At 41.5% G+C, this 24,313-nt stretch overlaps 3 protein-coding genes across 5 annotated transcripts in view; 1 reads left to right on the plus strand and 2 right to left on the minus strand.

Moving 5' to 3' along the window:
• Positions 1-1,360: 1,360 nt before the first annotated feature.
• LOC106606629 (glucose-induced degradation protein 4 homolog) lies at positions 1,361-10,546 on the minus strand. 2 transcript variants are annotated; one of them, XM_014202969.3, is made up of 6 exons: positions 10,172-10,546; positions 9,510-9,569; positions 5,285-5,392; positions 5,012-5,113; positions 4,748-4,878; positions 1,361-4,383 (listed from the first exon to the last, which is right to left on the minus strand). In XM_014202969.3, exons 1-6 carry the CDS (start codon positions 10,400-10,402, stop codon positions 4,320-4,322), a joined length of 696 nt encoding a protein of 231 aa, XP_014058444.2. In that variant the 5' UTR covers positions 10,403-10,546; the 3' UTR covers positions 1,361-4,319. The 2 variants fall into 2 exon arrangements, with proteins under 2 accessions (XP_014058444.2, XP_045575914.1); XM_045719958.2 differs by lacking the exon at positions 5,285-5,392.
• Positions 10,547-11,126: 580 nt separating this feature from the next.
• Positions 11,127-22,229, minus strand: drc3 (dynein regulatory complex subunit 3). Its single transcript, XM_014202879.3, has 13 exons — positions 22,029-22,229; positions 21,337-21,542; positions 21,063-21,179; positions 20,715-20,881; positions 20,386-20,532; positions 19,645-19,764; positions 19,260-19,372; positions 18,848-19,022; positions 17,501-17,632; positions 14,766-14,836; positions 14,373-14,496; positions 11,628-11,759; positions 11,127-11,411 (listed from the first exon to the last, which is right to left on the minus strand). Exons 2-13 carry the CDS (start codon positions 21,494-21,496, stop codon positions 11,304-11,306), a joined length of 1,566 nt encoding a protein of 521 aa, XP_014058354.1. The 5' UTR covers positions 21,497-21,542; positions 22,029-22,229; the 3' UTR covers positions 11,127-11,303.
• A 659-nt stretch (positions 22,230-22,888) lies between these two features.
• Positions 22,889-24,313, plus strand: part of LOC106606598 (TOM1-like protein 2) — a 36,911-nt gene continuing 35,486 nt past the window's right edge. Inside the window, exon 1 of one of the 2 annotated variants that reach the window (XM_045719959.2) lies at positions 22,889-23,027. In XM_045719959.2, coding sequence (XP_045575915.2) covers positions 22,976-23,027 — 52 coding nt within the window. In that variant the 5' untranslated portion in view covers positions 22,889-22,975. The remainder of the gene's footprint in view (positions 23,028-24,313) is intronic. The other variant, XM_045719961.2, reaches the window with a different exon arrangement.

The following is a 24,313-nucleotide window of genomic DNA, read 5'->3' on the forward strand; positions in this document are numbered from 1 at the left end:
CCATTTAAAAAAACTCCCGAGGAGGATGAACTGGCCAATCAGCGGTCTAGAGGAGGATGAGCTGGCCAATCTACTCGTATGAATATTTTGAATGACCGGTATATGCGCACACAATTCTGTTGTTGGGGTACGAGTACGACCACACCATTCCAATACAGAAAAGCTGCTTTTTGACGTACCTAATTACCCTTCTTTGCACAGAAAACTATTTCAATCATAAAATAGGTTTCCATCCAACCTTTTTATGCGAGTAAAGTACATAGAACATGTCACGACAGGCCTGATGGAAACAGCACCTTTTTCAGGTAACTTTCCAAATGTCAACAAAACAAAATATGGTAGATGGGGTGGGATCTTTTTGTCTGTAAAATTAATGTGAGAAATGGTGGTGGGAATGCCTTTTATGCGCAAATATTGATATAATAAACATCATATCGAAGTAAACCTGGAGTCACTTGATGATATTGTGTGGTCCTCCCACTATGACTCGGGAAAGCATGCAGTTTATTAGGATCCAGATGAAATAAGTTATGATGAGCTTCACAGGGTGGTGAAAGTGCACGGTGATGAGTTTGATGCTCCTTTCTAATAAATCGATGGTCTTATTCTGGAGACATGATGATCGATGCTTGGCTGCCGTTTGATAAATACAAATAATCTTGCGTTTATCCATAATAAACTCATGGCTATACCTGCAATCTATCTGCAAGCTGTTGGCTAGAGCGCATGTGCCAAGGCCAGAGTGGGCACATTTGCTATATAACAGTTTTTGTGAAAAAAACGTCAGCAGAGTTGAAAATGCGATGGAAAATCATTTAACCTGTCTTTTTTTTAACCCCTTATTTTTGTTGGCACAAAACTACCTTTTTACTTCCATTCATTTGAATAGGTTACCATCAGACCGTGACACTTGTGGGGGTTGTAGAGCAAAACGGAGAACACCATTGTGTTTGTGTGAGTCTCATATTAGTTTGACATAGGCAGATGCAGTAGGTTGACAATTAGATAGTTTTTTTTATGTTACATAGACTCAAGGATTAAAGATTGTATTCTTTATTCGGTACATGGGAATGTAACCGCAAACGTTATTTTTTATGTGCACTACCTCATCACGCACAGCCTTTCATTGTTTTATGCATATTTTAGAATATTAACATGAAAATCTGTCCCCAATTGGATGGAAACCTAGCTATTGAAAGTAATTGTCATATTTCATAGAAATCTGGAAACACTGGACAGTTACTTAAGACTATAGTCCTCAACTATCACTCAGAAGTATTAGAAACAAACACCCAATTCATCACTAAATAATTGTAAACTATAATATAAACATAATGACAGAAACACCCACAGAAGAAAATACTGTTTCTTGGGAATAGTTTTATTGCAATGTTGATGGAACCTCATTCTTTCAATTTCCTCCATCCATAAACTTTCTCATAAAATATCTCTATGTAGAAGTGCCATGATTTCAAAGACAGTCAGTCACCAGTAAAAACAGCCACCATAGTGAACAACACACCAACTCTTCCTCCTGTATCATACAATCCAATACATTTATTGACTTAAACAACTGACACTTGTAACTTATCAATCAAAGCTTAATTTGCATTTTTAACTAGCTTTTTTGTCCATTCTTGTAGCTTGATCATTAACAAAGGAAATAATGTATGTCACACTCTTTGTTACCTGGAGAATGGAGCTGGCGCATGGACACGGAAACACAAGTCAGTTCATAGTGCAGTCCAGACAGACAGCAAACCAAGTCAGTTCATAGTGCAGTCCAGACAGACAGCAAACCAAGTCAGTTCATAGTGCAGTCCAGACAGACAGCAAACCAAGTCAGTTCATAGTGCAGTCCAGAAAGCAACTCCTAACACATTTTGAAATCAGATGTAATTTGTGAAAAGAAACAACTTCCACAGAGCAATGTCTTGAAAGTATACTTATTCTCAAATGTCTTTGAGGACATTGTTAAATAGCATATTCCTATAAAATCGTATTCATTTGCCATTCTTTATATTCAAACCAACTTTTTAGTGTAGTAATGTTTTTTATGCTGGCTCGACCAACATTAAACTGACCAATGAGGTAGGCTAAGTAGTTTCACTTCCTGGTTGACACCTGTCATGTGATGTCACCTAATTCAGGGTCATATTCATTAGGGCACACCATAGTGAAACGTTACAAAACATTAACAGAAATTGAAAACAAGTCCAGGTAGTCCCTTCACGTTTCAGTATTTTCTCCCATTTGGTGTCTAATGAACACGACCCAGGAGACTCACTGGCGTTCAAAAGGTCTTTTGAGGGCTGATGTGGTGGCATTTCTCTCCAAATGAAATCCCACAAACATGCTTTAACAATTCACAGTCATGACTCAACTCCAACGTTGTTATAAAACAGTGCTCTGTACAAACATATTACAGTTAAGGCATAAGGTTTTTCAAAAGCTTTGACGAGAGATGTTCTAGTCGGTGTATTTTATACTCTCCCAGAAAACACATCTCTTCACATGTCATCAAGGTTTTGTAACAACGCCACTATTTCTCATTCTGTGAATGGAAAAGACGTCAAAATGATACAGGAGAGAGACACACCGGTTGTGCGTTGGTATAATTAGGGGCAAAGTGAAGAATGCAGAGGAGACAGCTCAGTTAGCTGCCTGCCACATTCAATACATCAGAAACGTAGAAATAAAATGAACAGAATGGGTCGACCTCGTTAAAATCGTTAACACATATACAGTATTGCTGACAGTCGAGTCAGGTCCTAACGCAGCATACTGCACAGTACCAACACAAAATCCATATCTAGTTTGGTCATCAACGTCTTACGAAATACTTACATGTGCCCATTCTAATCATTGTATTTCTATGCCTTATCTTTTCCTCCTCCAGCCAAAAACTCTATACTAGCTCACTCTCTCATCTGTCCCATGGCATTTAGTCCACTGCACACACTTTGATTTGTAGCGCTCTAGCATTAGCATTCTTCCAGCATCACCACAGACTACTCATTGGCTGCATTTAGACAGGCAGACAAATTCTGATATTTTTCACTAATTTGTCTTTTGACCAGATTAGCTCTGAAAAAGATCTGATTGGTCCAAAGAGCAATTAGTAAAAAACAGATCAGAATTGGGCTGCCTGTCTAAATGCAGCCCAAGTCCAATCTGCACTACACACTCTCTTCCACCAGTACTTCAGAGCCACCACACATAACTCAAGACACCAGAGCATTACACTCAAATAGCTGTCTCATATCAGATTAAAAGCCTGGTGAATAAAACAACTCTTTATTATTTTTATATATATGTAAATGAACAATATTCATTTACAATAAATACTCTGGTGGCTGTGTGATCACTCACGTACGTCATCATAATACCTTTTAAAAGTCCTTTCTGAAAATAAAATGGAAAGTAGGTAAGCGCCGGATAAGACATTTTTTGTAAATTGCATAGAAAAATGAGAAGCGTAAACCACTTTATCAGTTCACTTGGTTGAGGCAGGGAACGGTAGGAGGCTTTTCAAAAAGCAGCAGTAACAGCAGCCTGGAAATCTGTCCACCAATATGAACTAGGGCATGGGGACTCCCTCTATAGGTCAGACGATGTCGACTTCATCTCAGAGAGAGGACAGATTTAAAGTTGCTATCGGTGTGGTATTATGTGTTTCAATAGCCCACAACACACATCTGATTATGCCCTGCCTTCAAATATCAACCTTCACCAAGACATCATCTGACTAAGCCGTCAGATCTTGCATCATGGCAGATCATTGACCATCAATCTTCTGTTGAGCACACCCTTGATGATGTCACACCTCAAGACCTTATGGAGATCCATCTTTTCAGGATTGCTTGCTCACTCTGTAGCTCGGTCAATCGAAATCAGGCCTCAATTCACTGAGACAAATTAAAATGCAATATCAAACTTTGTACTTAAATCTTAGACTGCTGCACCCCCCACCCATTTTCAGAGGGGCTGGAGAGGATTCCCAACTGAAAAGTGGAAAGCGATGAAAAGTAGCTTCAAAAACAGGAAGCTGAATGGAGAAAGAGTGGGGAAGAGAAAACAACCAAAGAAAAAGTGCTGTTGATCCCAGCTGATGCAAAGTAGAGAAAGGCAGGCTGGGAAAAACTGTCGGTCGGTGGCCTTGTTCTTTGTCTATCCCTCCCTCCTTCCATCGTTCTCTCCCTTTCGGCAGAGAATACTGGTAGGTAAATCCTTGGCATGATTGGTCAGTTCATCTCCCCCTCCATGAGCGAGTCTCTAGGGCAGTGCCAATCAAAGTCCCCTCTGCCAGCGGGCGGGTATCACCGGAACTGGTAGATGGGCATACTGTGTTCCCGGACATGGGTGAGGTTTAACGACTGGTACCTGAAAGAGAACAAGGGGACCAAGAATGAGCAGCTAGCCAGTAGCCAAGCAGCTAGCCACATCCCTATATGTTCACATCAGATCATCATGCAAAACAACAACTGGTACAGAACCTAACTATCTATCTACTAAAGATGTATTAACATGACCTAGTATGCTTAGTACTAGCAACTATCAAAATATGTACTCAATCTGAATATCCCAAAGAGCCAAACTGTACAGTGCATCTATCAGATTTGAACAAACCATCTAAAATATTGACACTCCACAGTGTGTCTGCATCCCAAATAGCACCCTATTCCCTATACAGTGCACTACTTTGACCAGGGCCAATAGGGTACCATTAGGGACTCAAACAATGTACCATTCAGAGCTTCTGTGGTAGTAGTAGCCCTCGATGGTGGCTGTGGACTTCTGGAAGCAGATATAGTAGAAACCAGCGAAGGACGCCCCGCTGATGTCTTTAATGGTGTGGTCCGGGACCAGGAACTGCTCCTGTAAGGGAGAGAACAAACAAACAGTCACTAGATGGCCATGTTAGAAAGGACAAAAGAGACAGGAAGGGTTCAAGTACATACAGGGAGAGAGAAAGAGATATCAATGGAACGTCAGGTGATATTGGACTCACCTTCCACCTCATAAAGACAAAGTCACTGTTCTTCAGCTCTTCGTAATCAAAGTCGTCCAAGTTGAAGCTCTTTGCATACTGACAAAAAGCCTGAAACTTACCCTGGAAAGAAACAAAACAAGTGTTGTTTTAGTTGTACTTTTTCCTCAACGACAATTAAACTGAAGTACTACGCTGCATCCAAGAAGCGTTTGTTAAAAAGAAGAAAACACCAGACAAATGACTGCGCTTTAATGGGAATATGAAATGAAAGACAGAGCTTCAAATAAATACCCAGTGCTTGCGGTCCACATCTTCGTCTGCGTCCCACTTCCTGGTTAAAAAGGGCCTCTTTCTACTGATGATCTCTCCTGCAAAGAATGTTGTGAGAGTGGGATACTCCTGCAAGGATCAGAAACAGAACGTGGTGAGAGTGGGATACTCCTGCAAGGATCAGAAACAGAACGTGGTGAGAGTGGGATACTCCTGCAAGGATCAGAAACAGAACGTGGTGAGAGTGGGATACTCCTGCAAGGATCAGAAACAGAACGTGGTGAGAGTGGGATACTCCTGCAAGGATCAGAAACAGAACGTGGTGAGAGTGGGATACTCCTGCAAGGATCAGAAACAGAACGTGGTGAGAGTGGGATACTCCTGCAAGGATCAGAAACAGAACGTGGTGAGAGTGGGATACTCCTGCAAGGATCAGAAACAGAACGTGGTGAGAGTGGGATACTCCTGCAAGGATCAGAAACACAGTGAACACCGTAGCTAATCTTTTTGTTTATTGGACAAGTTCAGGTAAGACCCTTGCCGTTTGCTTTGGTTCCTAAAGAATTAGAGACTACGACCATGTTTCCTTCTCCGTAAGGACTTTCACTAACAAAAGAGTGTTTTAGTTATACACAGCACACTCACTTTATTTTTTTTAATAACTTGGCAAATCAGTAAAGAACAAATTGTTATTTACAATGACAGCCTACCCCGGCCGAACCCTAACGACGCTGGGGCAATTGTGTGCCGCCATATGGGACTCCCAATCACAGCCGGTTGTGAAACAGCCTTTCTTACAGTCACACACATAAGTTGTCCAACAAAGTAGGTAAATATTACCAATTATTTTTGGAATATAGACCTGAATACATGGATCTAGCTGTGCTCCCACTTACTATTACTATAATCTGACTTGGCTCTACAGTCATGGTTACCAAAGTTCCTTTAGGAAGGGTTTCTGGCTGGAACACATGCTGGTGCAGTGACAAATTAAGTGTCACACACAGGAATGCCATCAATAACAAAACTGCAATGCCTTTTTAATGCAGGGTCATATTCATTAGGCAACAAACGGAAAAACAGAAAAACTAAAACTGGGAGGGACTACCTCAACGTGTTCTCTTTTTCCGTTTCAAAATAATTTGCTGCGGTGTGTCCGATTGAATACGACCTAACTCACGGTAACACTATGCCAAGGTGCCAGATCAGTGGTAAGTAGCACCTTGTTAAGTAACAAAGTGCACCATTTCCCTGAGCACGCCCTTTGAGTTACTCACAACTAATTCTCTAGGAAAAGGAGGTGATCAGTGCCAGACAAGGGATCTGTGTAATTTACAAGGAGAGAGTGGGAAGAGCCCTGATATTTAGTGTTGCCAGTGAGAGAAAGTGCACAGCAATCACATTTTGTACCACACACCCTCTGAATTGTATACCTTGCTGTAAACAGACAATGCAGGCAGAGAGCTGCAGCACACAGACTAGAGGTCGACCGATTAATCGGAATGGCCGATTAATTAGGGCCGATTTCAAGTTTTCATAAATCGGTAATCGGCATTTTTGGACACCGATCATGGCCGATTACACTGCACTCCACGAGGAGACTGCGTGGCAGGCTGAATACCTGTTATGCGAGTGCAGCAAAGAGCAAAGGTAAGGTGCTAGCTAGCATTAAACATATCTTATAAAAAAACTAACATAATCATTAGTTAACTACACATGGTTGATGATATTACTAGTTTATCTAGCTTGTCCTGCGTTGCATATAATCGATGCGGTGCCTGTTAATTTATCATTGAATCATAGCCTACTTTACCAAACGGTTATTTAACAAGCGCATTCGCACTGTCGTTGCACCAATGTGTACCTAACCATAAACATCAACGCCTTTCTTAAAAATCAATACACGAGTATATATTTTTAAACCTGCATATTTAGTTAATATTGCCTGCTAACATGAATTCCTTTTAACTAAGGAAATTGTGTCACTTCTCTTGCGTTCTGTGCAACAGAGGCAGGCTACATGCAGCAGTTTGGGTTGCCTGGCTCGTTGCGAACTGTGTGAAGAGAAACTTCACCAAACGGGGGATGACTTAACAAAAGCGCATTTGCGAAAAAAAGCACAATCGTTGAACGAATGTACCTAACCATTAACGTCAATGCCTTTCTTAAAATCAATACACATAAGTATATATTTTTTTAAACCTGCATATTTAGTTAAAAGAAATCCATGTTAGCAGGCAATATTAAACTAGGGAAATTGTGTCATTTCTCTTGCGTTCATTGCACGCAGAGTAGGGTATATGCAACAGTTTGGGCCGCCTGGCTCGTTACGAACTAATTTGCCAGAATTTTACGTCATTATGACATAACATTGAAGGTTGTGCAATGTAACAGGAATATTTAGACTTATGGATGCCACCCGTTAGATAAAATACAGAACGGTTCCGTATTTCACTGAAAGAATAAACGTTTTGTTTTCTAAATGATAGTTTCCGGATTTGACCATATTTATTATTATATAATTAACTGTGTTTGTTTTACTCCATGTGTAACTCTGTGTTGTATGTGTCGAACTGCTTTGCTTTATCTTGGCCAGGTCGCAGTTGTAAATGAGAACTTGTTCTCAACTTGCCTACCTGGTTAAATAAATAAATATACATTTTTAAAAAATGACCTAAGGCTCATATTTCTGTGTGTTATTATGTTATAATTAAGTCTATGATTTGATATTTGATAGAGCAGTCTGACTGAGCGGTGGTAGGCAGCAGCAGGCTCGTAAGCATTCATTCAAATAGCACTTTGTGCGTTTGCCAGCAGCTCTTCGCTGTGCTTCAAGCATTGAGCAGTTTATGACTTCAAGCCTATCAACTCCCGAGATTAGGCTGGTGTAACCGATGTCAAATGGCTAGCTAGTTAGCGGGGTGCGCGCTAATAGCGTTTCAATCGGTGACGTAACTCGCTCTGAGACCTTGAAGTAGTTGTTCCCCTTGCTCTGCAAAGGCCGCGGCTTTTGTGGTGCGATGGGTAACGATGCTTCGAGGGTGGCTGTTGTCGATGTGTTCCTGGTTCGAGCCCAGGTAGGGGCAAGAGAGGGACGGAAGCTATACTGTTACACTGGCAATACTAAAGTGCCTATAAGAACGTCCAATAGTCAAAGGTATATGAAATACGAATGGTATAGAGAGAAATAGTCCTATAATTCCTATAACTACAACCTAAAACTTCTTACCTGGGAATATTTATTTAATTTTATCTTTATTTAACTAGGCAAGTCAGTTAAGAACAAATTCTTATTTTCAATGACGGCCTAGGAACAGTGGGTTAACTGCCTTGTTCAGGGGCAGAACCACAGATTTTTACCTTGTCAGCTCGGGGATTCGATCTTGCAACCTTTTAGTTACTAGTCCAACGCTCTAACCACTAGGCTACCCTGCCGCCCATGAAGACTCATGTTAAAAGGAACCACCAGCTTTCATATGTTCTCATGTTCTGAGCAAGGAACTTAAAAGCACATATTGCACTTTTACTTTCTTCTCCAACACTTCGTTTTTGCATGATTTAAACCAAATTGAACATGTTTCATTATTTATTTGAGGCATTATATTAAGTTAAAATAAAAAGTGTTCATTCAGTATTGTTGTAAATGTCATTATTACAAAATAAAAGTGTTCATTCAGTATTGTTGTAAATGTCATTATTACAAAATAAAAGTGTTCATTCAGTATTGTTGTAAATGTCGTTATTACAAAATAAAAGTGTTCATTCAGTATTGTTGTAAATGTCATTATTACAAAAAAAAGTATCGGCTTTTTTTGGTCCTCCAATAAATCGGTATCGGCTTGAAAAATCATAATTGGTCGACCTTTAACACAGACCTGTTCTATGACTGTCTACCATTTTAGAGGCAGTCAGTCAACACATCCATGTAAGACTAAACATCCAAATACAGTATACAGTGCTCAGACAAAACACTTTTGCAACGTAACAGATAGGCCTTCATACCGGTGTTGCAAATTGGTCAATAGATGGCTCTGGCTTGTTGTTTAGCATGTTGTCATAATGCATGCCAGTTTCACATTGGTTGGTTGTACCAGTATACATTTCAATTGGGGCTGGTGAGCTGCATTGCACTTGGCTTACAATGACCCCTGCCCTGATAAGTTCCCAAAAAGGGCTTAAAGACCCATGAAAACATCATCACTCATTGCATGTACACTGTATCTGACCCAGTTCTGCTCCACTTTACCTCGGTTAGGCCTTTGATCTTCAGGTAACCACACAGATAAGAGTCCTCCATGGTCACATGCTGCAGGAGACAAACAATCGCACTATGAGTGGTATTCAAGTGCAGTGGTCACAATGTCAGTGTGTGTGTGTGTATGTGTACAACAACCCATCAGGTGCCTTCACAGAATGACAACCAAGCTACTAACGAGTTGAGTTCAGATATTTTCAGCGGTTCTGTCAATCTGGGCAAACACCAATGAAAATGCTGAATGCTAGCCACCTATGTCATTTAGCAGCTAGGCCATATGTTAACATAAAATCATGCATGTGAATGCCAGTATTCATGTATCCAAATGTTTGCCCAAACAAAATGTTCATCTCACTGCCAGAGTTAGCTGGCTGTTCTCTCTCGACAACCCTAGGGGGCCCAAGAGGGCTTACTAACATTTACAGTCGATTTGAATGGGCCATCTAGCTGCTAACTAAAGATTGCTTGCTGTCAAGCTTGTTAAACTAGTTTGTTTGCTAACTAGCTAGTTCAGCTGGCTAGTTTGCTAAATCGGTTGCATGTCAGTGGTTGGCAGTCAGTAACGTTAGCAGCAGTGACAAGACAACCTTACATGGTCAGCTAGTAAACATGCTATCCATCATACCAAGCTTCTTAAAAGCAAGAGAATTTACCTGCAAAACGACCTCAACGTCATACGAGTTTCCTTTGCTCTTCTGATGCCCTCGAAACTGTGAACCGCTGTACAGCAGCGAAGTAGCTACCCCGGGCTGGTGCGTGTTGATCGGCGGGGGAGGGATAAGAGAGGCCGAGGATGTACGGGCCGCAGCAGTGCTGCTGCAGCTCTCAGCTCGAACAGGCATGATGAGCGCTAATGCGTGCGTATCCCCGACTGCAACAGTCATGAACCACAGACTGAGGAAGCTCTTAATATGGAGAGGGGCTACTGACCAGCAGTATCTAGAAGCCTGCCAATTTACTATACTATACTCCTCCCCGGCCCAAGGATAGCTCACTCTGGACGTGTACTGGCTTTAAGAGAACTTCAACGTTTCTTTAGACAACTCAGAATCACCCTATTTGATTGGCTGGACATGTGCATTCCTTCTTTGAACGGAAACGTAATTGGATAGTCTTTGGAAATGCATTCTGGGACATGTAGTTGCACATTTGTACGTTACTTTCCACTAGAAAAATCCAAATGAATGATCAGCGTTCTTGCAGTTTTGTACTAAGGTTGAAAACGTATATATTTGGGCCCTACTTTCTATTCGTTCGGATATGTATTGTAGAATACAACGATTATAATCAAAACATAAGAACATGTTTAGTTTAATGGTTTTGGTTGGGTGTTGATGGTTATGCACGGGTAATGTATATCTCTCTCTCTCACCACACACACACACACACACACACACACACACACACACACACACACACACACACACACACACACACACACACACACACACACACACACACACACACACACACACACACACACACACACACACACACACACACACACACACAGAGTAGATGGCAGAGTTGTCCTAGAGAGTTGAAATATGAACCAGTTAGGAATAGACAAACATTTCTGCCTGTTTCTGGAAATGAACACAAGGGAAATAACTCTGAGGATTTATTAAAATAATGAACTTCATTTTGACACAATTCAATGTTCTTATAATCCAGGTTCATGGAAATAAGTAAGTTTGAAAATAAGGGCATTTGTTGTATGCCTGAGGCTTGTGAATCTGTGTTAGGATGGTTACTTCTGCTACATTTCCTTTCCCCTCTTCTTAATCAATGGTGCTCATGTTGCATCTCATCCAGATGATCCCTTACGTAGTCAATGTAGTTGTGAATCTCTGAGATGCGCTTGCGATTCCGCTTCACCTCTTCATCTTGTACCTGCATGGACAGGCGAATAAGAGACAAAACAACAACAAATGAAAACACCAAGGTTAGAATATTCTTCATGGTGGAAAACTGGAAACTGTCATACTGAGTGTTTGTGGCAATGCCTTGCCTTCCCCATAGAAATACAATGTATGTCATCCTATTTCAACGCATTCCCCATAGAAATACAATCTATGTCATCCTATTTCCATGCATTTCCCTGCCTACCGATTTCATCAGAGCACTCATCCAGCTGTTGCAGCGCATCATCAGCTCGTCCTCACGGTTGTCGATCTTCAGCAGGTGGGTGTCGTGGGAGGCGCTGACTGCATTGATCACTGTGTCCTTGTCTACAAACAGCTGCATGGGGGACAGACAGACACTGTGTAACACAGAGGAATGATGCAGGGTGAAATTACCCCAAGACACTGATCTTGGGTCAGTTTTTCATTCTCAACATAATGGGTAAGGTTAGGATTGAGGGAGGGAAAGCTGATCTGAAATCTGTACCTAGGGGAAACTTCACCATGGCACCAGTGGGATCAAGATACTGCTGAGTGCCACTGGGGAAAGTGTTGCTGAGGTGCTACAGATCTTAATTTGACCCTGCTTCTCACAACAAGAAAATAATCCTGCAGAAACAGGAAATATTAATTATTATGTGGATTATAATTAATATACATTTTTTGTAGGGGTTGACATATTTTTCGTTAGGGCAATTATAAACTTTAGAAGACTTTTTAAACCTTGAATAAACTACAATTTGCATTTCCTGCTGCGCTGGTAAATTCTCTGTGACAACAGACTGATTAAATTAAGATAGCAGATCTGTAGTTTCAATAGCAGTGACAGTGGAAATGTTGTCAGAGAGGAAAGGGTGGAAACGCAGTAAGAAAAGAATACAGTTGGACTGTGTGCAGTGTGTTTGAGTGCAATATGGATGAGCATGTACACATACAATATTAAATCAAATTTTAATTGTCACATGCTTCGTAAATGACAGTGAAATGCTTCCCAACAATGCAGAATACAATATGATGAGTGTGGAAGTGTGTGTGTGGCAAATGTGTGCTTGTGTGGAAGTGTTATGTGCAAGTGCATTCGGAAAGTATTCAGACCCCTTGACTTTATCCATATTTTGTTATATTACAGCCTTATTCTAAAATCTACACGCAATACCCCATAATGACAAAGCAAACATTCAGCAAATGTATTTATTTTAAAACACAGAAATACCTATTTACATAAGTATTCAGACCCTTTAATATGAGACTCGAAACTGACCTCAGGTGCATCCTAGTTCCATTGATCATCCTTGAGATGTTTCTTCAACTTGATTGGAGACCACCTGTGGTAAATTCAATTGATTGGACTTGATTTGGAAAGGCACACACCTGTCTATATAAGGTCCCACAGTTGACAGTGCATGTCACAGCAAAAACCAAGCCATGAGGTCAAAGGAATTGTCCATAGAGCTCATAGACAGGATTCTGACAACGCACAGATCTGGGGTGTGTACCAAACATTTTTGGCAGCATTGAAGGTCCCCAAGAACAGAGCGGCCTCCATCATTTTTAAATGGAAGAAATTTGGAACCACCAAGACTCTTCCGAGAGCTGGCTGCCTGGCCAAACTGAGCAATCAGGGGAGAAGGGCCTTGGTCAGGGAGGTGACCAAGAACCCGATGGTCACTCTGGCAGAGCTCCAGAGTTCCTCTGTGGAGATGGGAGAACCTTCTAGAAGGACAACGATCTCTGCAGCACTCCATCAATCAGGCCTTTATGGTAGAGAGGCCAGACAGAAGCCACTCCTCAGTGAAAGGCACATGACAGCCCACTTGGAGTTTGCCAAAAGGCACCTAAAGGACTCTCAGACCATGAGAAACAAGAACTCTTTGACCTGAATGCCAAGCGTCACGTCTGGAGGAAACCTGGCACCATCCCTATGGTGAAATATGGTGGTGGCAGCATCATGCTGTGGGGATGTTTTTCAGCGGAGGAGACTGGTAGAAAAGTACAGAGATCCTTGATGAAAACCTGCTCCAGTGCGCTAAGGACCTCAGACTGGCTAGAAGGTTCACCTTCCAACAGGACAACGACTCTAAGCACACAGCCAAGACAACGCAGGAGTGGCTTTGGGACAAGTCTCTGAATGTCCTTGAGTGGCCCAGCCAGAGCCCAGACTTGAACCCGATCAAACATCTCTGGAAAGACCTGAAAATAGCTGTGTAGTGACGCTCCCCATCCAACCTGACAGAGCTTGAGAGGATCTGCAGAGAAGAATGGGAGAAACTCTCCAAATACATGTGTGCTAAGCTTGTAGGGTCAAACCCAAGAAGACTCGAGGCTGTAATCGCTGCCAAAGGTGCTTCAACAAAGTACTGAGTAAATGTTATATTTCCGTTTATTTTTATACATTTTCCAAAATGTATAAAAACCTGTTTTTGCTTTGTCATTATGGAGTATTGTGTGTAGATTGATGAGGGAAACAAATAATTGAATCCATTTTAGAATAAGGCTGTAATATAATTGTTTTGGGAAAAAGTCAAGCGGTCTGAATACTTTCTGAATGCACTGTATGTTTTGGAGTGTCAGTGTAAGTATGTGTGGGTAGAGTCCAGTGCACAGAGTCCAAAAAAGTTTGTGCAAAAAGGGTCAATGCAGATAGTCCAGGTAGCTATTTAGTTAACTATTTAGCAGTCTTATGGCTTGGGGGTAGGAGCCCTTTGATCCCAGACTTGGCACTGGTACAGTTTGCCGTGTGGTAGCAGAGAGAACAGTCTATGACTTGAGTTGCTGGAGTCTTTGACAATATTTGAAAATGTTTGTGGAGATAAGAGACAGGGTTGAGTGAGGAGTAGGGAAACACTATTTAGGTTGTGTCTCAAATAGCCACCTATTCCCTATATAGTACACTACTTTTGACCATGGCCTATAGGATGTGCTGTAGACACAGGGATTTTCTGACACTGACCATTCGGACATCATCAGGCATATCCTCCTCCAGCTCATTCTTGGCCACTCGCTCCAGGGTTGCCACAGCGATTTCCAGTAGCTTCTCGTGATGGTGGTTTTCTAAGTCTCGGCACTGGGCGAAAGTGGGTCTGTGTCAAGGAGACTTTGTCTGAGGCTGTACACTGTATATCAAGCGTGTCAGAGTAGGAGTGCTGATCTTGGATCAGGTCCTCCCTGTCCATGTCATCTTATTAATTGGAAAACTGATCCTAAATCAGCACTTTAACTCTTGAGACGCTTGGTACATACAGACCCTGATTTGAATAACTGCATCAGTGCACTGTAACACCATTATAATACACATGCAACTTGTAGTTATATTGAAATAAATACCTAAGGTAGCAAAGGATATATTCCTTGAACAACTTCAATGAATCCGGCAACCATGTCTGAAATGTTCCTCTCAAAATCTTTGATTATGTCCTATGGAAAAACAGAAGAATAGTTATTGACATATGAATAACGTATCTTAAATTCAAATGTGTGTTTTGATATCAAATGGAAAATAAAAATAAATAAATTAACCACTCCAAACATTCTTCTATAAATGAGAGTTTCCATATGAAATCTTGCACGTGTACTATAATATACATCAAATGTGCACACACACACGCGCACACACGCACGCACGCACACACACACACACCACACACACACACACACACACACACACACACACACACACACACACACACACACACACACACACACACACACACACACACTCGGGAATAATTGATTTTCTCAAGGTGTGGAAAATGCTGTACCCAAAGATAAGGCAGAGAAAGGTTTAATAGACAGACAGACAAACATATGCATATGGGGAGACAGACATGTTCCTCTGAGAGGTTTGTAGCAATATGCCAACCTCCTCAAGGGCAGGCAAGCATAAATACTCTTGCTTATCTGTTGGTTCTCCAAGTGTTCCGGGCCCCTGGTCACAACATAAATCAAGGTTGTCGAGACCACTTGGGTCAGAGTGAGGCGCATATTAGACGTCTCTATCATTTGAAACTCCTGATGGCTGAATTTATAGCCATTGGCACTTGGCCTCAGGGAGGTCACCTAGAGGTCACCTAGGATAACAGTTTCTGCGTTATGGGGCCTCCTAACTACAGGTCTTCACGGACCAAAAGAAGTTGGACCTGTTCTGATATGGACCTTGGGCTTGCCCACCCAGACCCAATATGAATACATTTTTTTTATATGGAGACCCATTTTTTAAGTGTCTTTATTAACCGGAGCTGATAAAGTGCGAGAGGAGGATGAGAAAGGTGGCGCTGTGAGGGAGTGACACAGGGAGCTGGGAGGGAGAGACGACAGACAGCAAACAACCAACAAGCCAAAACGCACTATAGTAAACAAATAGCTGCCATAGCTAGGTTATTTATCATCCAATATGATTACACAGTACCTGTTTTGACTGCATCAAACCTGGAGAAGCTAGCTAGTTAAGTTAGCTAACATTAGCTAGCTAGGGTAATTGAGGATGCAGTGCATGTACTTTCTCATTCTTTAAAAATAAAAATAAAACATATTTTTTTATATTTCATTGTTGGTTAGTAAGCATTTCACTACACCTGTTGTATTCGGTGCACGTGACAAATAAACTTTGATTTGATTAACAACAACTCCATTCATAATATTAAGTAGCAGTCTACCTGTTGGCTCTTGGTCATTGTAGCCTATCCTTCTCCTTTAACTTTTAATTCTGTCATTTTAATTCCATCTCCCAATGATTACATATCTCCTAACTTTTGCCACACACAGAGGCTATATGACTGTAGCCTATTGACGCTTTGATGACTAACGATTGGTCAACAACAACAACTACTGCAGCAGTCACGTTCGGCTCTGTACGAGTCCTTCCAGACAAGTCAGTTAAAATAACACAGACCCAAGGCCTCCCGAGTGGCACAGCTCTCTAAGGCACTGCATCGCAGTGCTTGAGGTGTCACTACAGACCCGGGTTTGATCCCAGGCTGAGTCACAGCCAGCCGTGACCGGGAGCATCGTCTGGGTTAGGGTAGGGTTTGACCGGCCTGGATTTCCTTGTCCAATCACGCTATAGCAACTCCTTGTGGCGGCCGGGCAACTTCGGTCGCCAGCTGGACAGTGTTTCCTCCGACACATTGGTGTGGCTGGCTTCCGGGTTAAGCGAGCAGTGTGTCAAGAAGCAGTGCGGCTTGACAGGGTCATGTTTTGGAGGACACTGTAACGGTCGTTGTATGGAGTAGACCAAGGCGCAGCGGGTTGAGTGCTCATATTTACTTTTATTGAACACTTACAAAAACAAAACAAGAAAACGAACGAACGAACGAACGAACGAACGAACGAACGAACGAACGAACGAACGAACGAACGAACGAACGAACAGTCTTGCAGGCTACACACAGCAATGCAAAAACAACTTCCCACAAAAGACAGGTGAAAACAGGGCTACCTAAGTATGACTCCCAATCAGCAACAACGATGTACAGCTGTTCCTGATTGAGAGCCATACCAGGCCAACAAAGAAATACACAACATAGAAAAACCATACAAATACAAAACATAGAACAATACCCAAAAACCCCGGAACACATAAAACAAACACCCCTCTTACATAAATACATATCCCAACAAACCCCGAACTACATAAAACAAACACGTCCTGCCACGTCCTGACCAAACTACAATAACAAATAACCCCTTTACTGGTCATGACGTGACAGATGCATGGCTCTCAACCTTTGTCTCTCCCGAGTCTGTAGGGGAGTTGCAGCAATGGGACAAGACTGTAAATACCAATTGGATATCACGTAATTGGGGAGTAAGAGGGGTCAAAGTAAATAATCTAATTAAAAAAAATTACAAAAAGGACACATACCCGAGACCCGTGACAATCATATGAGATCCGACCCAGACCCGTGACATTATTTAGAATTCTGTATCCACCCCTACTCGGGTCCCAGATCGGGTATCTGGTATGACTACAGGTGGATCCGTAAAAACCTCTACTCCTAACCTCTTGGAAATTATTCAGTTCAGATTTAAGGGCGACCAAGAATGTAGATCTTAACAACACACAGACAGACACACACACACCTCCAGCTGGTCGACTAGCTGCAGCTCCTGGGTCATGAGGCTGTCACAGAGCTGGTTAATCTCCTCGCTGCAGTGGTTCAGCTGGGCCTCCAGGAGACTTGTGTCTGTGGCCTGCTGCATCTCAGACATCACCTGTGTGTGTGGCCACGTGGAGATACACAACATTTATGTGTGATTTGCATGATTTTCTTTGTGATTTGTAAGATTTATGTACAGTGGATTTGAAACGATAAAAATAGCACCGTTTTTGTTAAACTGTTGCTATCATGTTTGTATTTCAGCAGTTTGTTATACCATTATCCAGAGCCATATATTTCAGTCATATTTTTGAATATTGTTCTTATTCTAGACATTCAGTTACAGAGCATTATTTAAATATTCTCATGTAATATTAATGAGGCGCTAACATAGCTGCCATAGAATTTGAAAGTTTCATGTAAATACATCACAATGCTCCTTCTAGACATTATATTCCCCATGTTATTTTAATGCAGCGCTACCATGGCTCACATAGAATGTTGTAGTGTCATGCAAATGCACATGATGCAGAAAACCTCAATTGCCAAACTCTCTAAAGAACATGGCTCTTACATTATCTATGTGTGGCCAATAAGATATTCAGTGCATACATTAAATACGTAATATTTGTTCCAAAATAATTCATATGAAATGTATTTTGACACTTATATCCCTCCATAGAGATGGGGCCGATAGGAGTCAGTTGAATTCTATGGGTTATATTCATATTTAGCCTCTGTTGAAGACCATTGTTCAGCCCAAGAACTACATGTACTTTTGTTCTGTTTTTTAGCATCTTTGAGATTATCTGTATAATGAAAAGCGCAAAATAAATGAAATCGATTATTATTATTATTATTATAATAAAGCATCTCAGAGTAGGAGTGCTAATTTGGGACTTTTTAAAGCTTTTAGATATTGATAAAGGTTACATGGGCAGGGAAGAGCTGTAATTAAAACAGTTTCCAGTTAGACTTGCCAATTGGTCAACTCATTAAGATTTGTAGATCTGTCAGTCTGCACTGAACTGATGCTCTCAAACGTGACCATTTCCCTGTCAGTGCAAGTGAAAGCCGGTTTTGACTAGATGGAATGCCGCTAATATCAGAAGTTACTCTTCGTAGCATGTTTGGAGAACTTACGCAGCAGGTTAGGAGAATCAATGTAGCAGGTTAGGAGAATTAGGTTAAGGTTAGGAAAAGCATTATTGTTAGCAAAAATGCAAAAATTCTCCCCGACGCTACTCGGATATGCACCTTTTGACGTCACTTTGACATTAGCGGCATCCCTTCTTGACATGACTGTAAAAGCTACAGTCCCATGACACACCTGTCTCCTGGCTTTCTCAAAGTCTGCAGCGATCTGTGCTGCTCTCTGCTGGTTGTCGTCCACGGCTTCTCTGGAACAGTCAAAGAAGGACTTGACCTCGTCTTCCCTCCGGCTGCGCTGTGCCAAGCCAATCTCAAACACCTGCACACACAGCGCCACCAGGTGGCTCTTGTATGTAGGAACAGAGTCAAGGAAGGAGCCTTCGATGCAATAGTAGAATAATCGACTTGTGTTTTTTTTCCAGTTTTTTTCTCTCCTTGAAATCCCTATCTTACAACAAGATATATCATTCTACTATTATTTCACCTGCATCTGCTTTTAGCCATCCATCAAATCAAGGGCCAGTTGTCGAAGGGAGAAGGCATGCTCCAAATAGACTGACACTGTGAGAACAGAGTATGGAGAAGGATATGTCTCTAGTAGTAGAGACACTCCGGGGAGGTAGGCCAGCTTGGCTGCCTCTGCATCATCTGCGTACATGCTGTCAAACAGATATGGGCCATTCAAGAGCTCCACAAAGGCATCCTGTAGGTAGGGAAGCACACACACACACACACACACACACACACACACACACACACACACACACACACACACACACACACACACACACACACACACACACACACACACACACACACACACACACACACACACACACACACACACACACACACACACACACACACACACACACACAACAGTAGATGGCAGAGTTGCCCAATGATTTCAAGCTCAATGCACACATGGATGTAGAATGTATGCTTTGCTCTGAATGTAGGATTTTCCTAGGTTACCCTGTGCAACTGCAGCTCGTCCTCTTGCTCTTGCCTAGCGTCCATTGCCCTTCTCTCCTGGGCCTCATTGTGGCGCATCTCCTCAATGGCATACTGGTATTTTCCAAACGCCTGCTCTCGCTACATAAGGAAATACTTAATGTTCAATGCCCGCCCTTATGGTTGGTAGATTAAGAAAAAAGCAAGGTATTCATGTATTCATACAAACTAATGGTATTTCCAGTGCAGTGCTTGAAGAAAAATTTATAAACTAGACCTTTGGAACTGTTTTCTTTAAATCTGTGGTTACAATATGGATGGAATGTGTAAAGGTATGGCAGTTCAGCAGTTTTGCGATTCTGCTTTTAGTATGGTGCTTATACAGCTGTCTGATTCCCAGGGGAAACGTTTGTAATCCATGACTAACCGTTTTGAAATGCTCTCGTTTACATCAATGCTTTAATTCATCAGGACAGGAATGTCCCTGAGCCTAGGCATAAATCTCTTATTTTGTAAGACTTGTGTTTTGTAAGACTTATGGTATGTTGGTGTGGATACAAGCACATATATATACTGTACAACCTTGTCAGCCCATTGGTTCTCCTGTGCCTGTCGCTCTAGCGCCAGGGATGTGTTTCTAATAGGTACAGATCTAGGATCAGCTTCCCCTCCCCGATCCTAACCTTAATCATTAGTGGGGGGATTACAAGACTGACCCAATATCAGTGTCAAGGGGCAATTTCACCCTATTCCGTCACTCACTGTTTGTTCATCCAATAGCCTGAAGTCCAAGTAAACCAACTCTGGAAGGTAGGCAGCAACAAAGATCTTGTAGCGGTCCTCTTTGCAGATGGGGTTTCCAGCAAGGTTGAGAGTGCGCAGGTTCTTGAACTTTCTGAGGTAGATCACCTGGGAATCAGAGGATATGGTTGATTGCAATTCCTACAGTGTCCAGCAAACATGCAATACCAGCCCATACCAAGAAAATAACATATTTTGTCACAAATATTCTACAGTATACAATTTCAGAGTTTACATTCATAATTTGTAACATAAACAATAAATGTAGGTAGTGTATGAAAGTTACTCACATTTTCCAACTGAGCCAGGAAGTTGTTCCCAATAGAGAGAACGTGTAGGTTTAGGAGTGTGTCCATGTTCTCAATGACAGAGATTCTGTTGTTGTAGAGACTCAAGTCTTCCAGCTTCACCAGAGAATCCAACCCCTCGATCCCCTCAATGTTATTGAAGGACAGATCTAGAGGAGAAGAGGAGATAGAAAGAAAGATAATATTGATCATTAGGCCATAATAGCCTTGTATCAGTGAAAAACAATATAGTCATCTTGATCTAGCTATATACAGTTTAACACATACATGATCTGTCTAACATTTACTGTACGTGGAACATATTCAGGGTCTGTGAGAGACCTTTCTTACCTAGCCATTTCAGATTAGTGAGGCACCCCAGTCCTTCAATCTTCTCAATTATGTTATTGTCCAGTTGTAGCTTGGTCAGAGACGTGAACTGCCACAGGTGATCAATCTTCAGGATGTCTATGGACAAAAATGTTAAAAATATGGACAAAGTAAGGAATAAAAACTATTTCCACTGCAACTATTGCCCTTCTCTCTGTGGACAATGGACATGACATGTCTGCACCAAAAAGTATGCAAATGAATGAAGAACATCAACATCTGTCAAATGTCTTACTCTTGTAGTCTAGGCGCAATTGGCAGACTTCATCATACTGGATGCCCTCCTCCTTGGCAATCTGCCCAGCCTGGTCTTGAGGGCCTTGCTCCTCCACTGCCTTCTGCAGCAGCTCCTCATCCACCAAACTGGGCTCTGCGGTATCATATAGCCTGCTCATCCTGCTAATGTCTTTGTATCCCCTGACTCTCTACCCTGTACTGTTACTGTGGAGAGAAGGGCAGCTCAATATCAAATGCTGTATTCAATGCCACTGTCTGGCGGTGGTTGTAGGTTTAACAAATGTGTTTCTGATTGATAAACAGTGAGTCTCAGTGTCATCACAATCCTGCCAGGTACGTAGCTTTGTTGAGTTGAGTGGCTGTTTTGCAATAACAAATAAACACAAACTGTGTATAATGTATTTATGCTAGTTAACTCGCTAACGTTAGCTACGGTGGCTAGCTATAAATATTGTAAATAAACGTTTATATAGCTAGCTATAGTACAGTAACTTAACGTTAGCTAGCTAATAGTAGCTAGTACTTTGTCAGCAGCAACACAACACAACAAGCCAGAGCTGAGTAACCTAATTTCTGCTAAATTAAAAAGGTATCAGATTGCTCTCTCTCACAAGCTGCTGTTTTGAGAGACCACAAGAAAACCAAACAACAAAGTCATTTGAAAATAAATGTATGTTATCAGCCTCATACCTTTCAACCCCACGTCTGCTGCGCAAAGATGTATACTGTTGCCTAGCAACCAGGCAGCAGGACTAGGCTACATTGAACACGGAAAAGTTGATAGCTAAACCGTTTTAAACCGTTTCACAGAGGATACAGTTGCTATGTGCGATATGCACTATGCGAACCAATGTAAACATTACTATGAGATTTCTTTGTGAGTATGATGTACTTAAATTACAATTATTAGAATCAAGGGGATCATAAATGTTTATCTCTTCTAGTCAGGATCAGAGCTGTATTGGTCAGGATTTCCTGAATGATGCCATGTAACCCACAGTTTATCTAGCTAGTTAATCCCATCGAGTGCAGTATGTTAGAAATGATCTGAATATTCAGAATCAATTCACTCAAACAACAACAATAGTTTGATAGTACAGATTGTAGGGAAAGGTTTAAAGTAATTTCCCCAAACAACAATACTTTATTTTAATATATATATATAATATATATATATATATATATATATATATATATATATATATATATATATATATATATATATTAAATGTAACCTTTATTTAACTTGGCAAATAAGTTAAGAACAAATTATTATTTACAATGACGGCCTACACCGGCCAAACCCGGACGACGCTGGACCAATTGTGCGCCGCCCTATGGGACTCCCAATCACTGCAGGTTGTGATACAGACTGAATACATAACATGAACAGTAACGTTAAAATCGATCACATCCAGCAAGGGCTTGGAGCTTGTGCATAGATAGCTAGCTATCTTTTGTGTTGGTGGTGAACATACCCTGGATAGCTGCTAATTTTGATCGACAATAAATCCAGCCATACAGATTGATATCTCAGTTTTATCTTCCAATGTGGTTGCTCAGTGGGAGGGACTTGCAGATAATGCGCCTCTCTTCCAGCTTCTGTCATTCTGTGGGTATTGTTTGTTGTCATAAAGATGGAGTTCTTACTGGGCAATCCGTACAGCACTCCTGTGGGCCAGTGCTTAGGTAAGTTACCAGCTATAGATGCTGTTTAATCAGGTCTTATAAAGCCATAATGTAAGGTTTGAATGTTGACTTGCATGTGTTATTGTACGGCATTCAGAAGCGAGCTAAGCTAGCTAGCTGTAGCATCATCGACCAGCTACAGTAACCTTATAAATATCGGTTCGCGGCTAGCCCATGCAAACGTTAGCTAAGCTAACTGGAATCACGTTGGCACATTTGCTGAAAAGTACAAATTTGCTCCAAATGAAGCGCAATGATTTCACGAGGGAGTTTTCTACTGGATTCTCCTTTGTTTTGAAATACAATGATACAACAGCTGGGTAACAGTTTTTCAGTTGAAATTGTTTATCAATGACGATGTGCGGTCTCATTTGCCAATTAGTGTTTTATGACACTAACTAGTGCTTTTAAACTAATTCACGAATTCACATTTGAACAGTTGGTCTGTATTCTTTAAGCTCGTACAGGCATGACATTGATAATGGAAGGGGATAAACGGGAAGATACGTCATTTGACCTTTGACTATGCTGAAAAATGCAGACAAATCACAATGAGCTTTCTCACAAATACTGATGACACATTAGCAAAACACCCTTCAAAGGGTGTCAGTTACACCGAGTAACACTGAGTCATTGTAAATCACTTCTGTTACAAGAAGATAGACTTGCATTGTTGCCAGCTTTTCTGTGATTACACAAACACAACTGACCTAGATTTTTATTTAACTTTGATTTAACTAGGCAAGTCAGTTAAGAACAAATTATTATTTACAGTGATGGCCTACCGGGGAACAGTGGGTTAACCGCCTTGTTCAGGAGCAGAACAACAGTTTTTTACCTTGTCAGTTCGGGATTTGATCCAGCAACCTTTCGGTTACTGGCCCAACGTTCTAACCACTAGGCTACCTGCTGCCACTAAACCATGCCCAATTTTTTTCCCATGGGCTCCGATGTTAGGGTAGTAGTTTGGTCAGTTGGGATTGTAATGAATGGTGATGAGGAAGCTAGTCGACATCCCCCTGTAGCTTCCCTCAAAGTTCCCCCTTCCCCTCAGTGCCCTCCCTCCTGCAGCTCCTAAAGACATAGCTTTTTCCGGGCAGTTTCCTGCTCTGTCATTGGGACAAGGAGCTTCGACAGTGCTTATTTGGACTGAAATACTGACAAGTGTTTATGGGCATTAAAGGCATAAGAAAATTAACATGTTAGAAGCTCTTCTGTTTTCCTGATTAGCCCAATACCTAATGGAAGTTGCATTTTGTGTAGCCTAACCTGTTACTACCTTAAGA

The sequence above is a fragment of the Salmo salar genome, chromosome 06, assembly GCF_965601325.2.
Source record: "Salmo salar chromosome 06, fSalSal1, whole genome shotgun sequence".
In the NCBI taxonomy this organism is placed as follows: domain Eukaryota; kingdom Metazoa; phylum Chordata; class Actinopteri; order Salmoniformes; family Salmonidae; genus Salmo; species Salmo salar.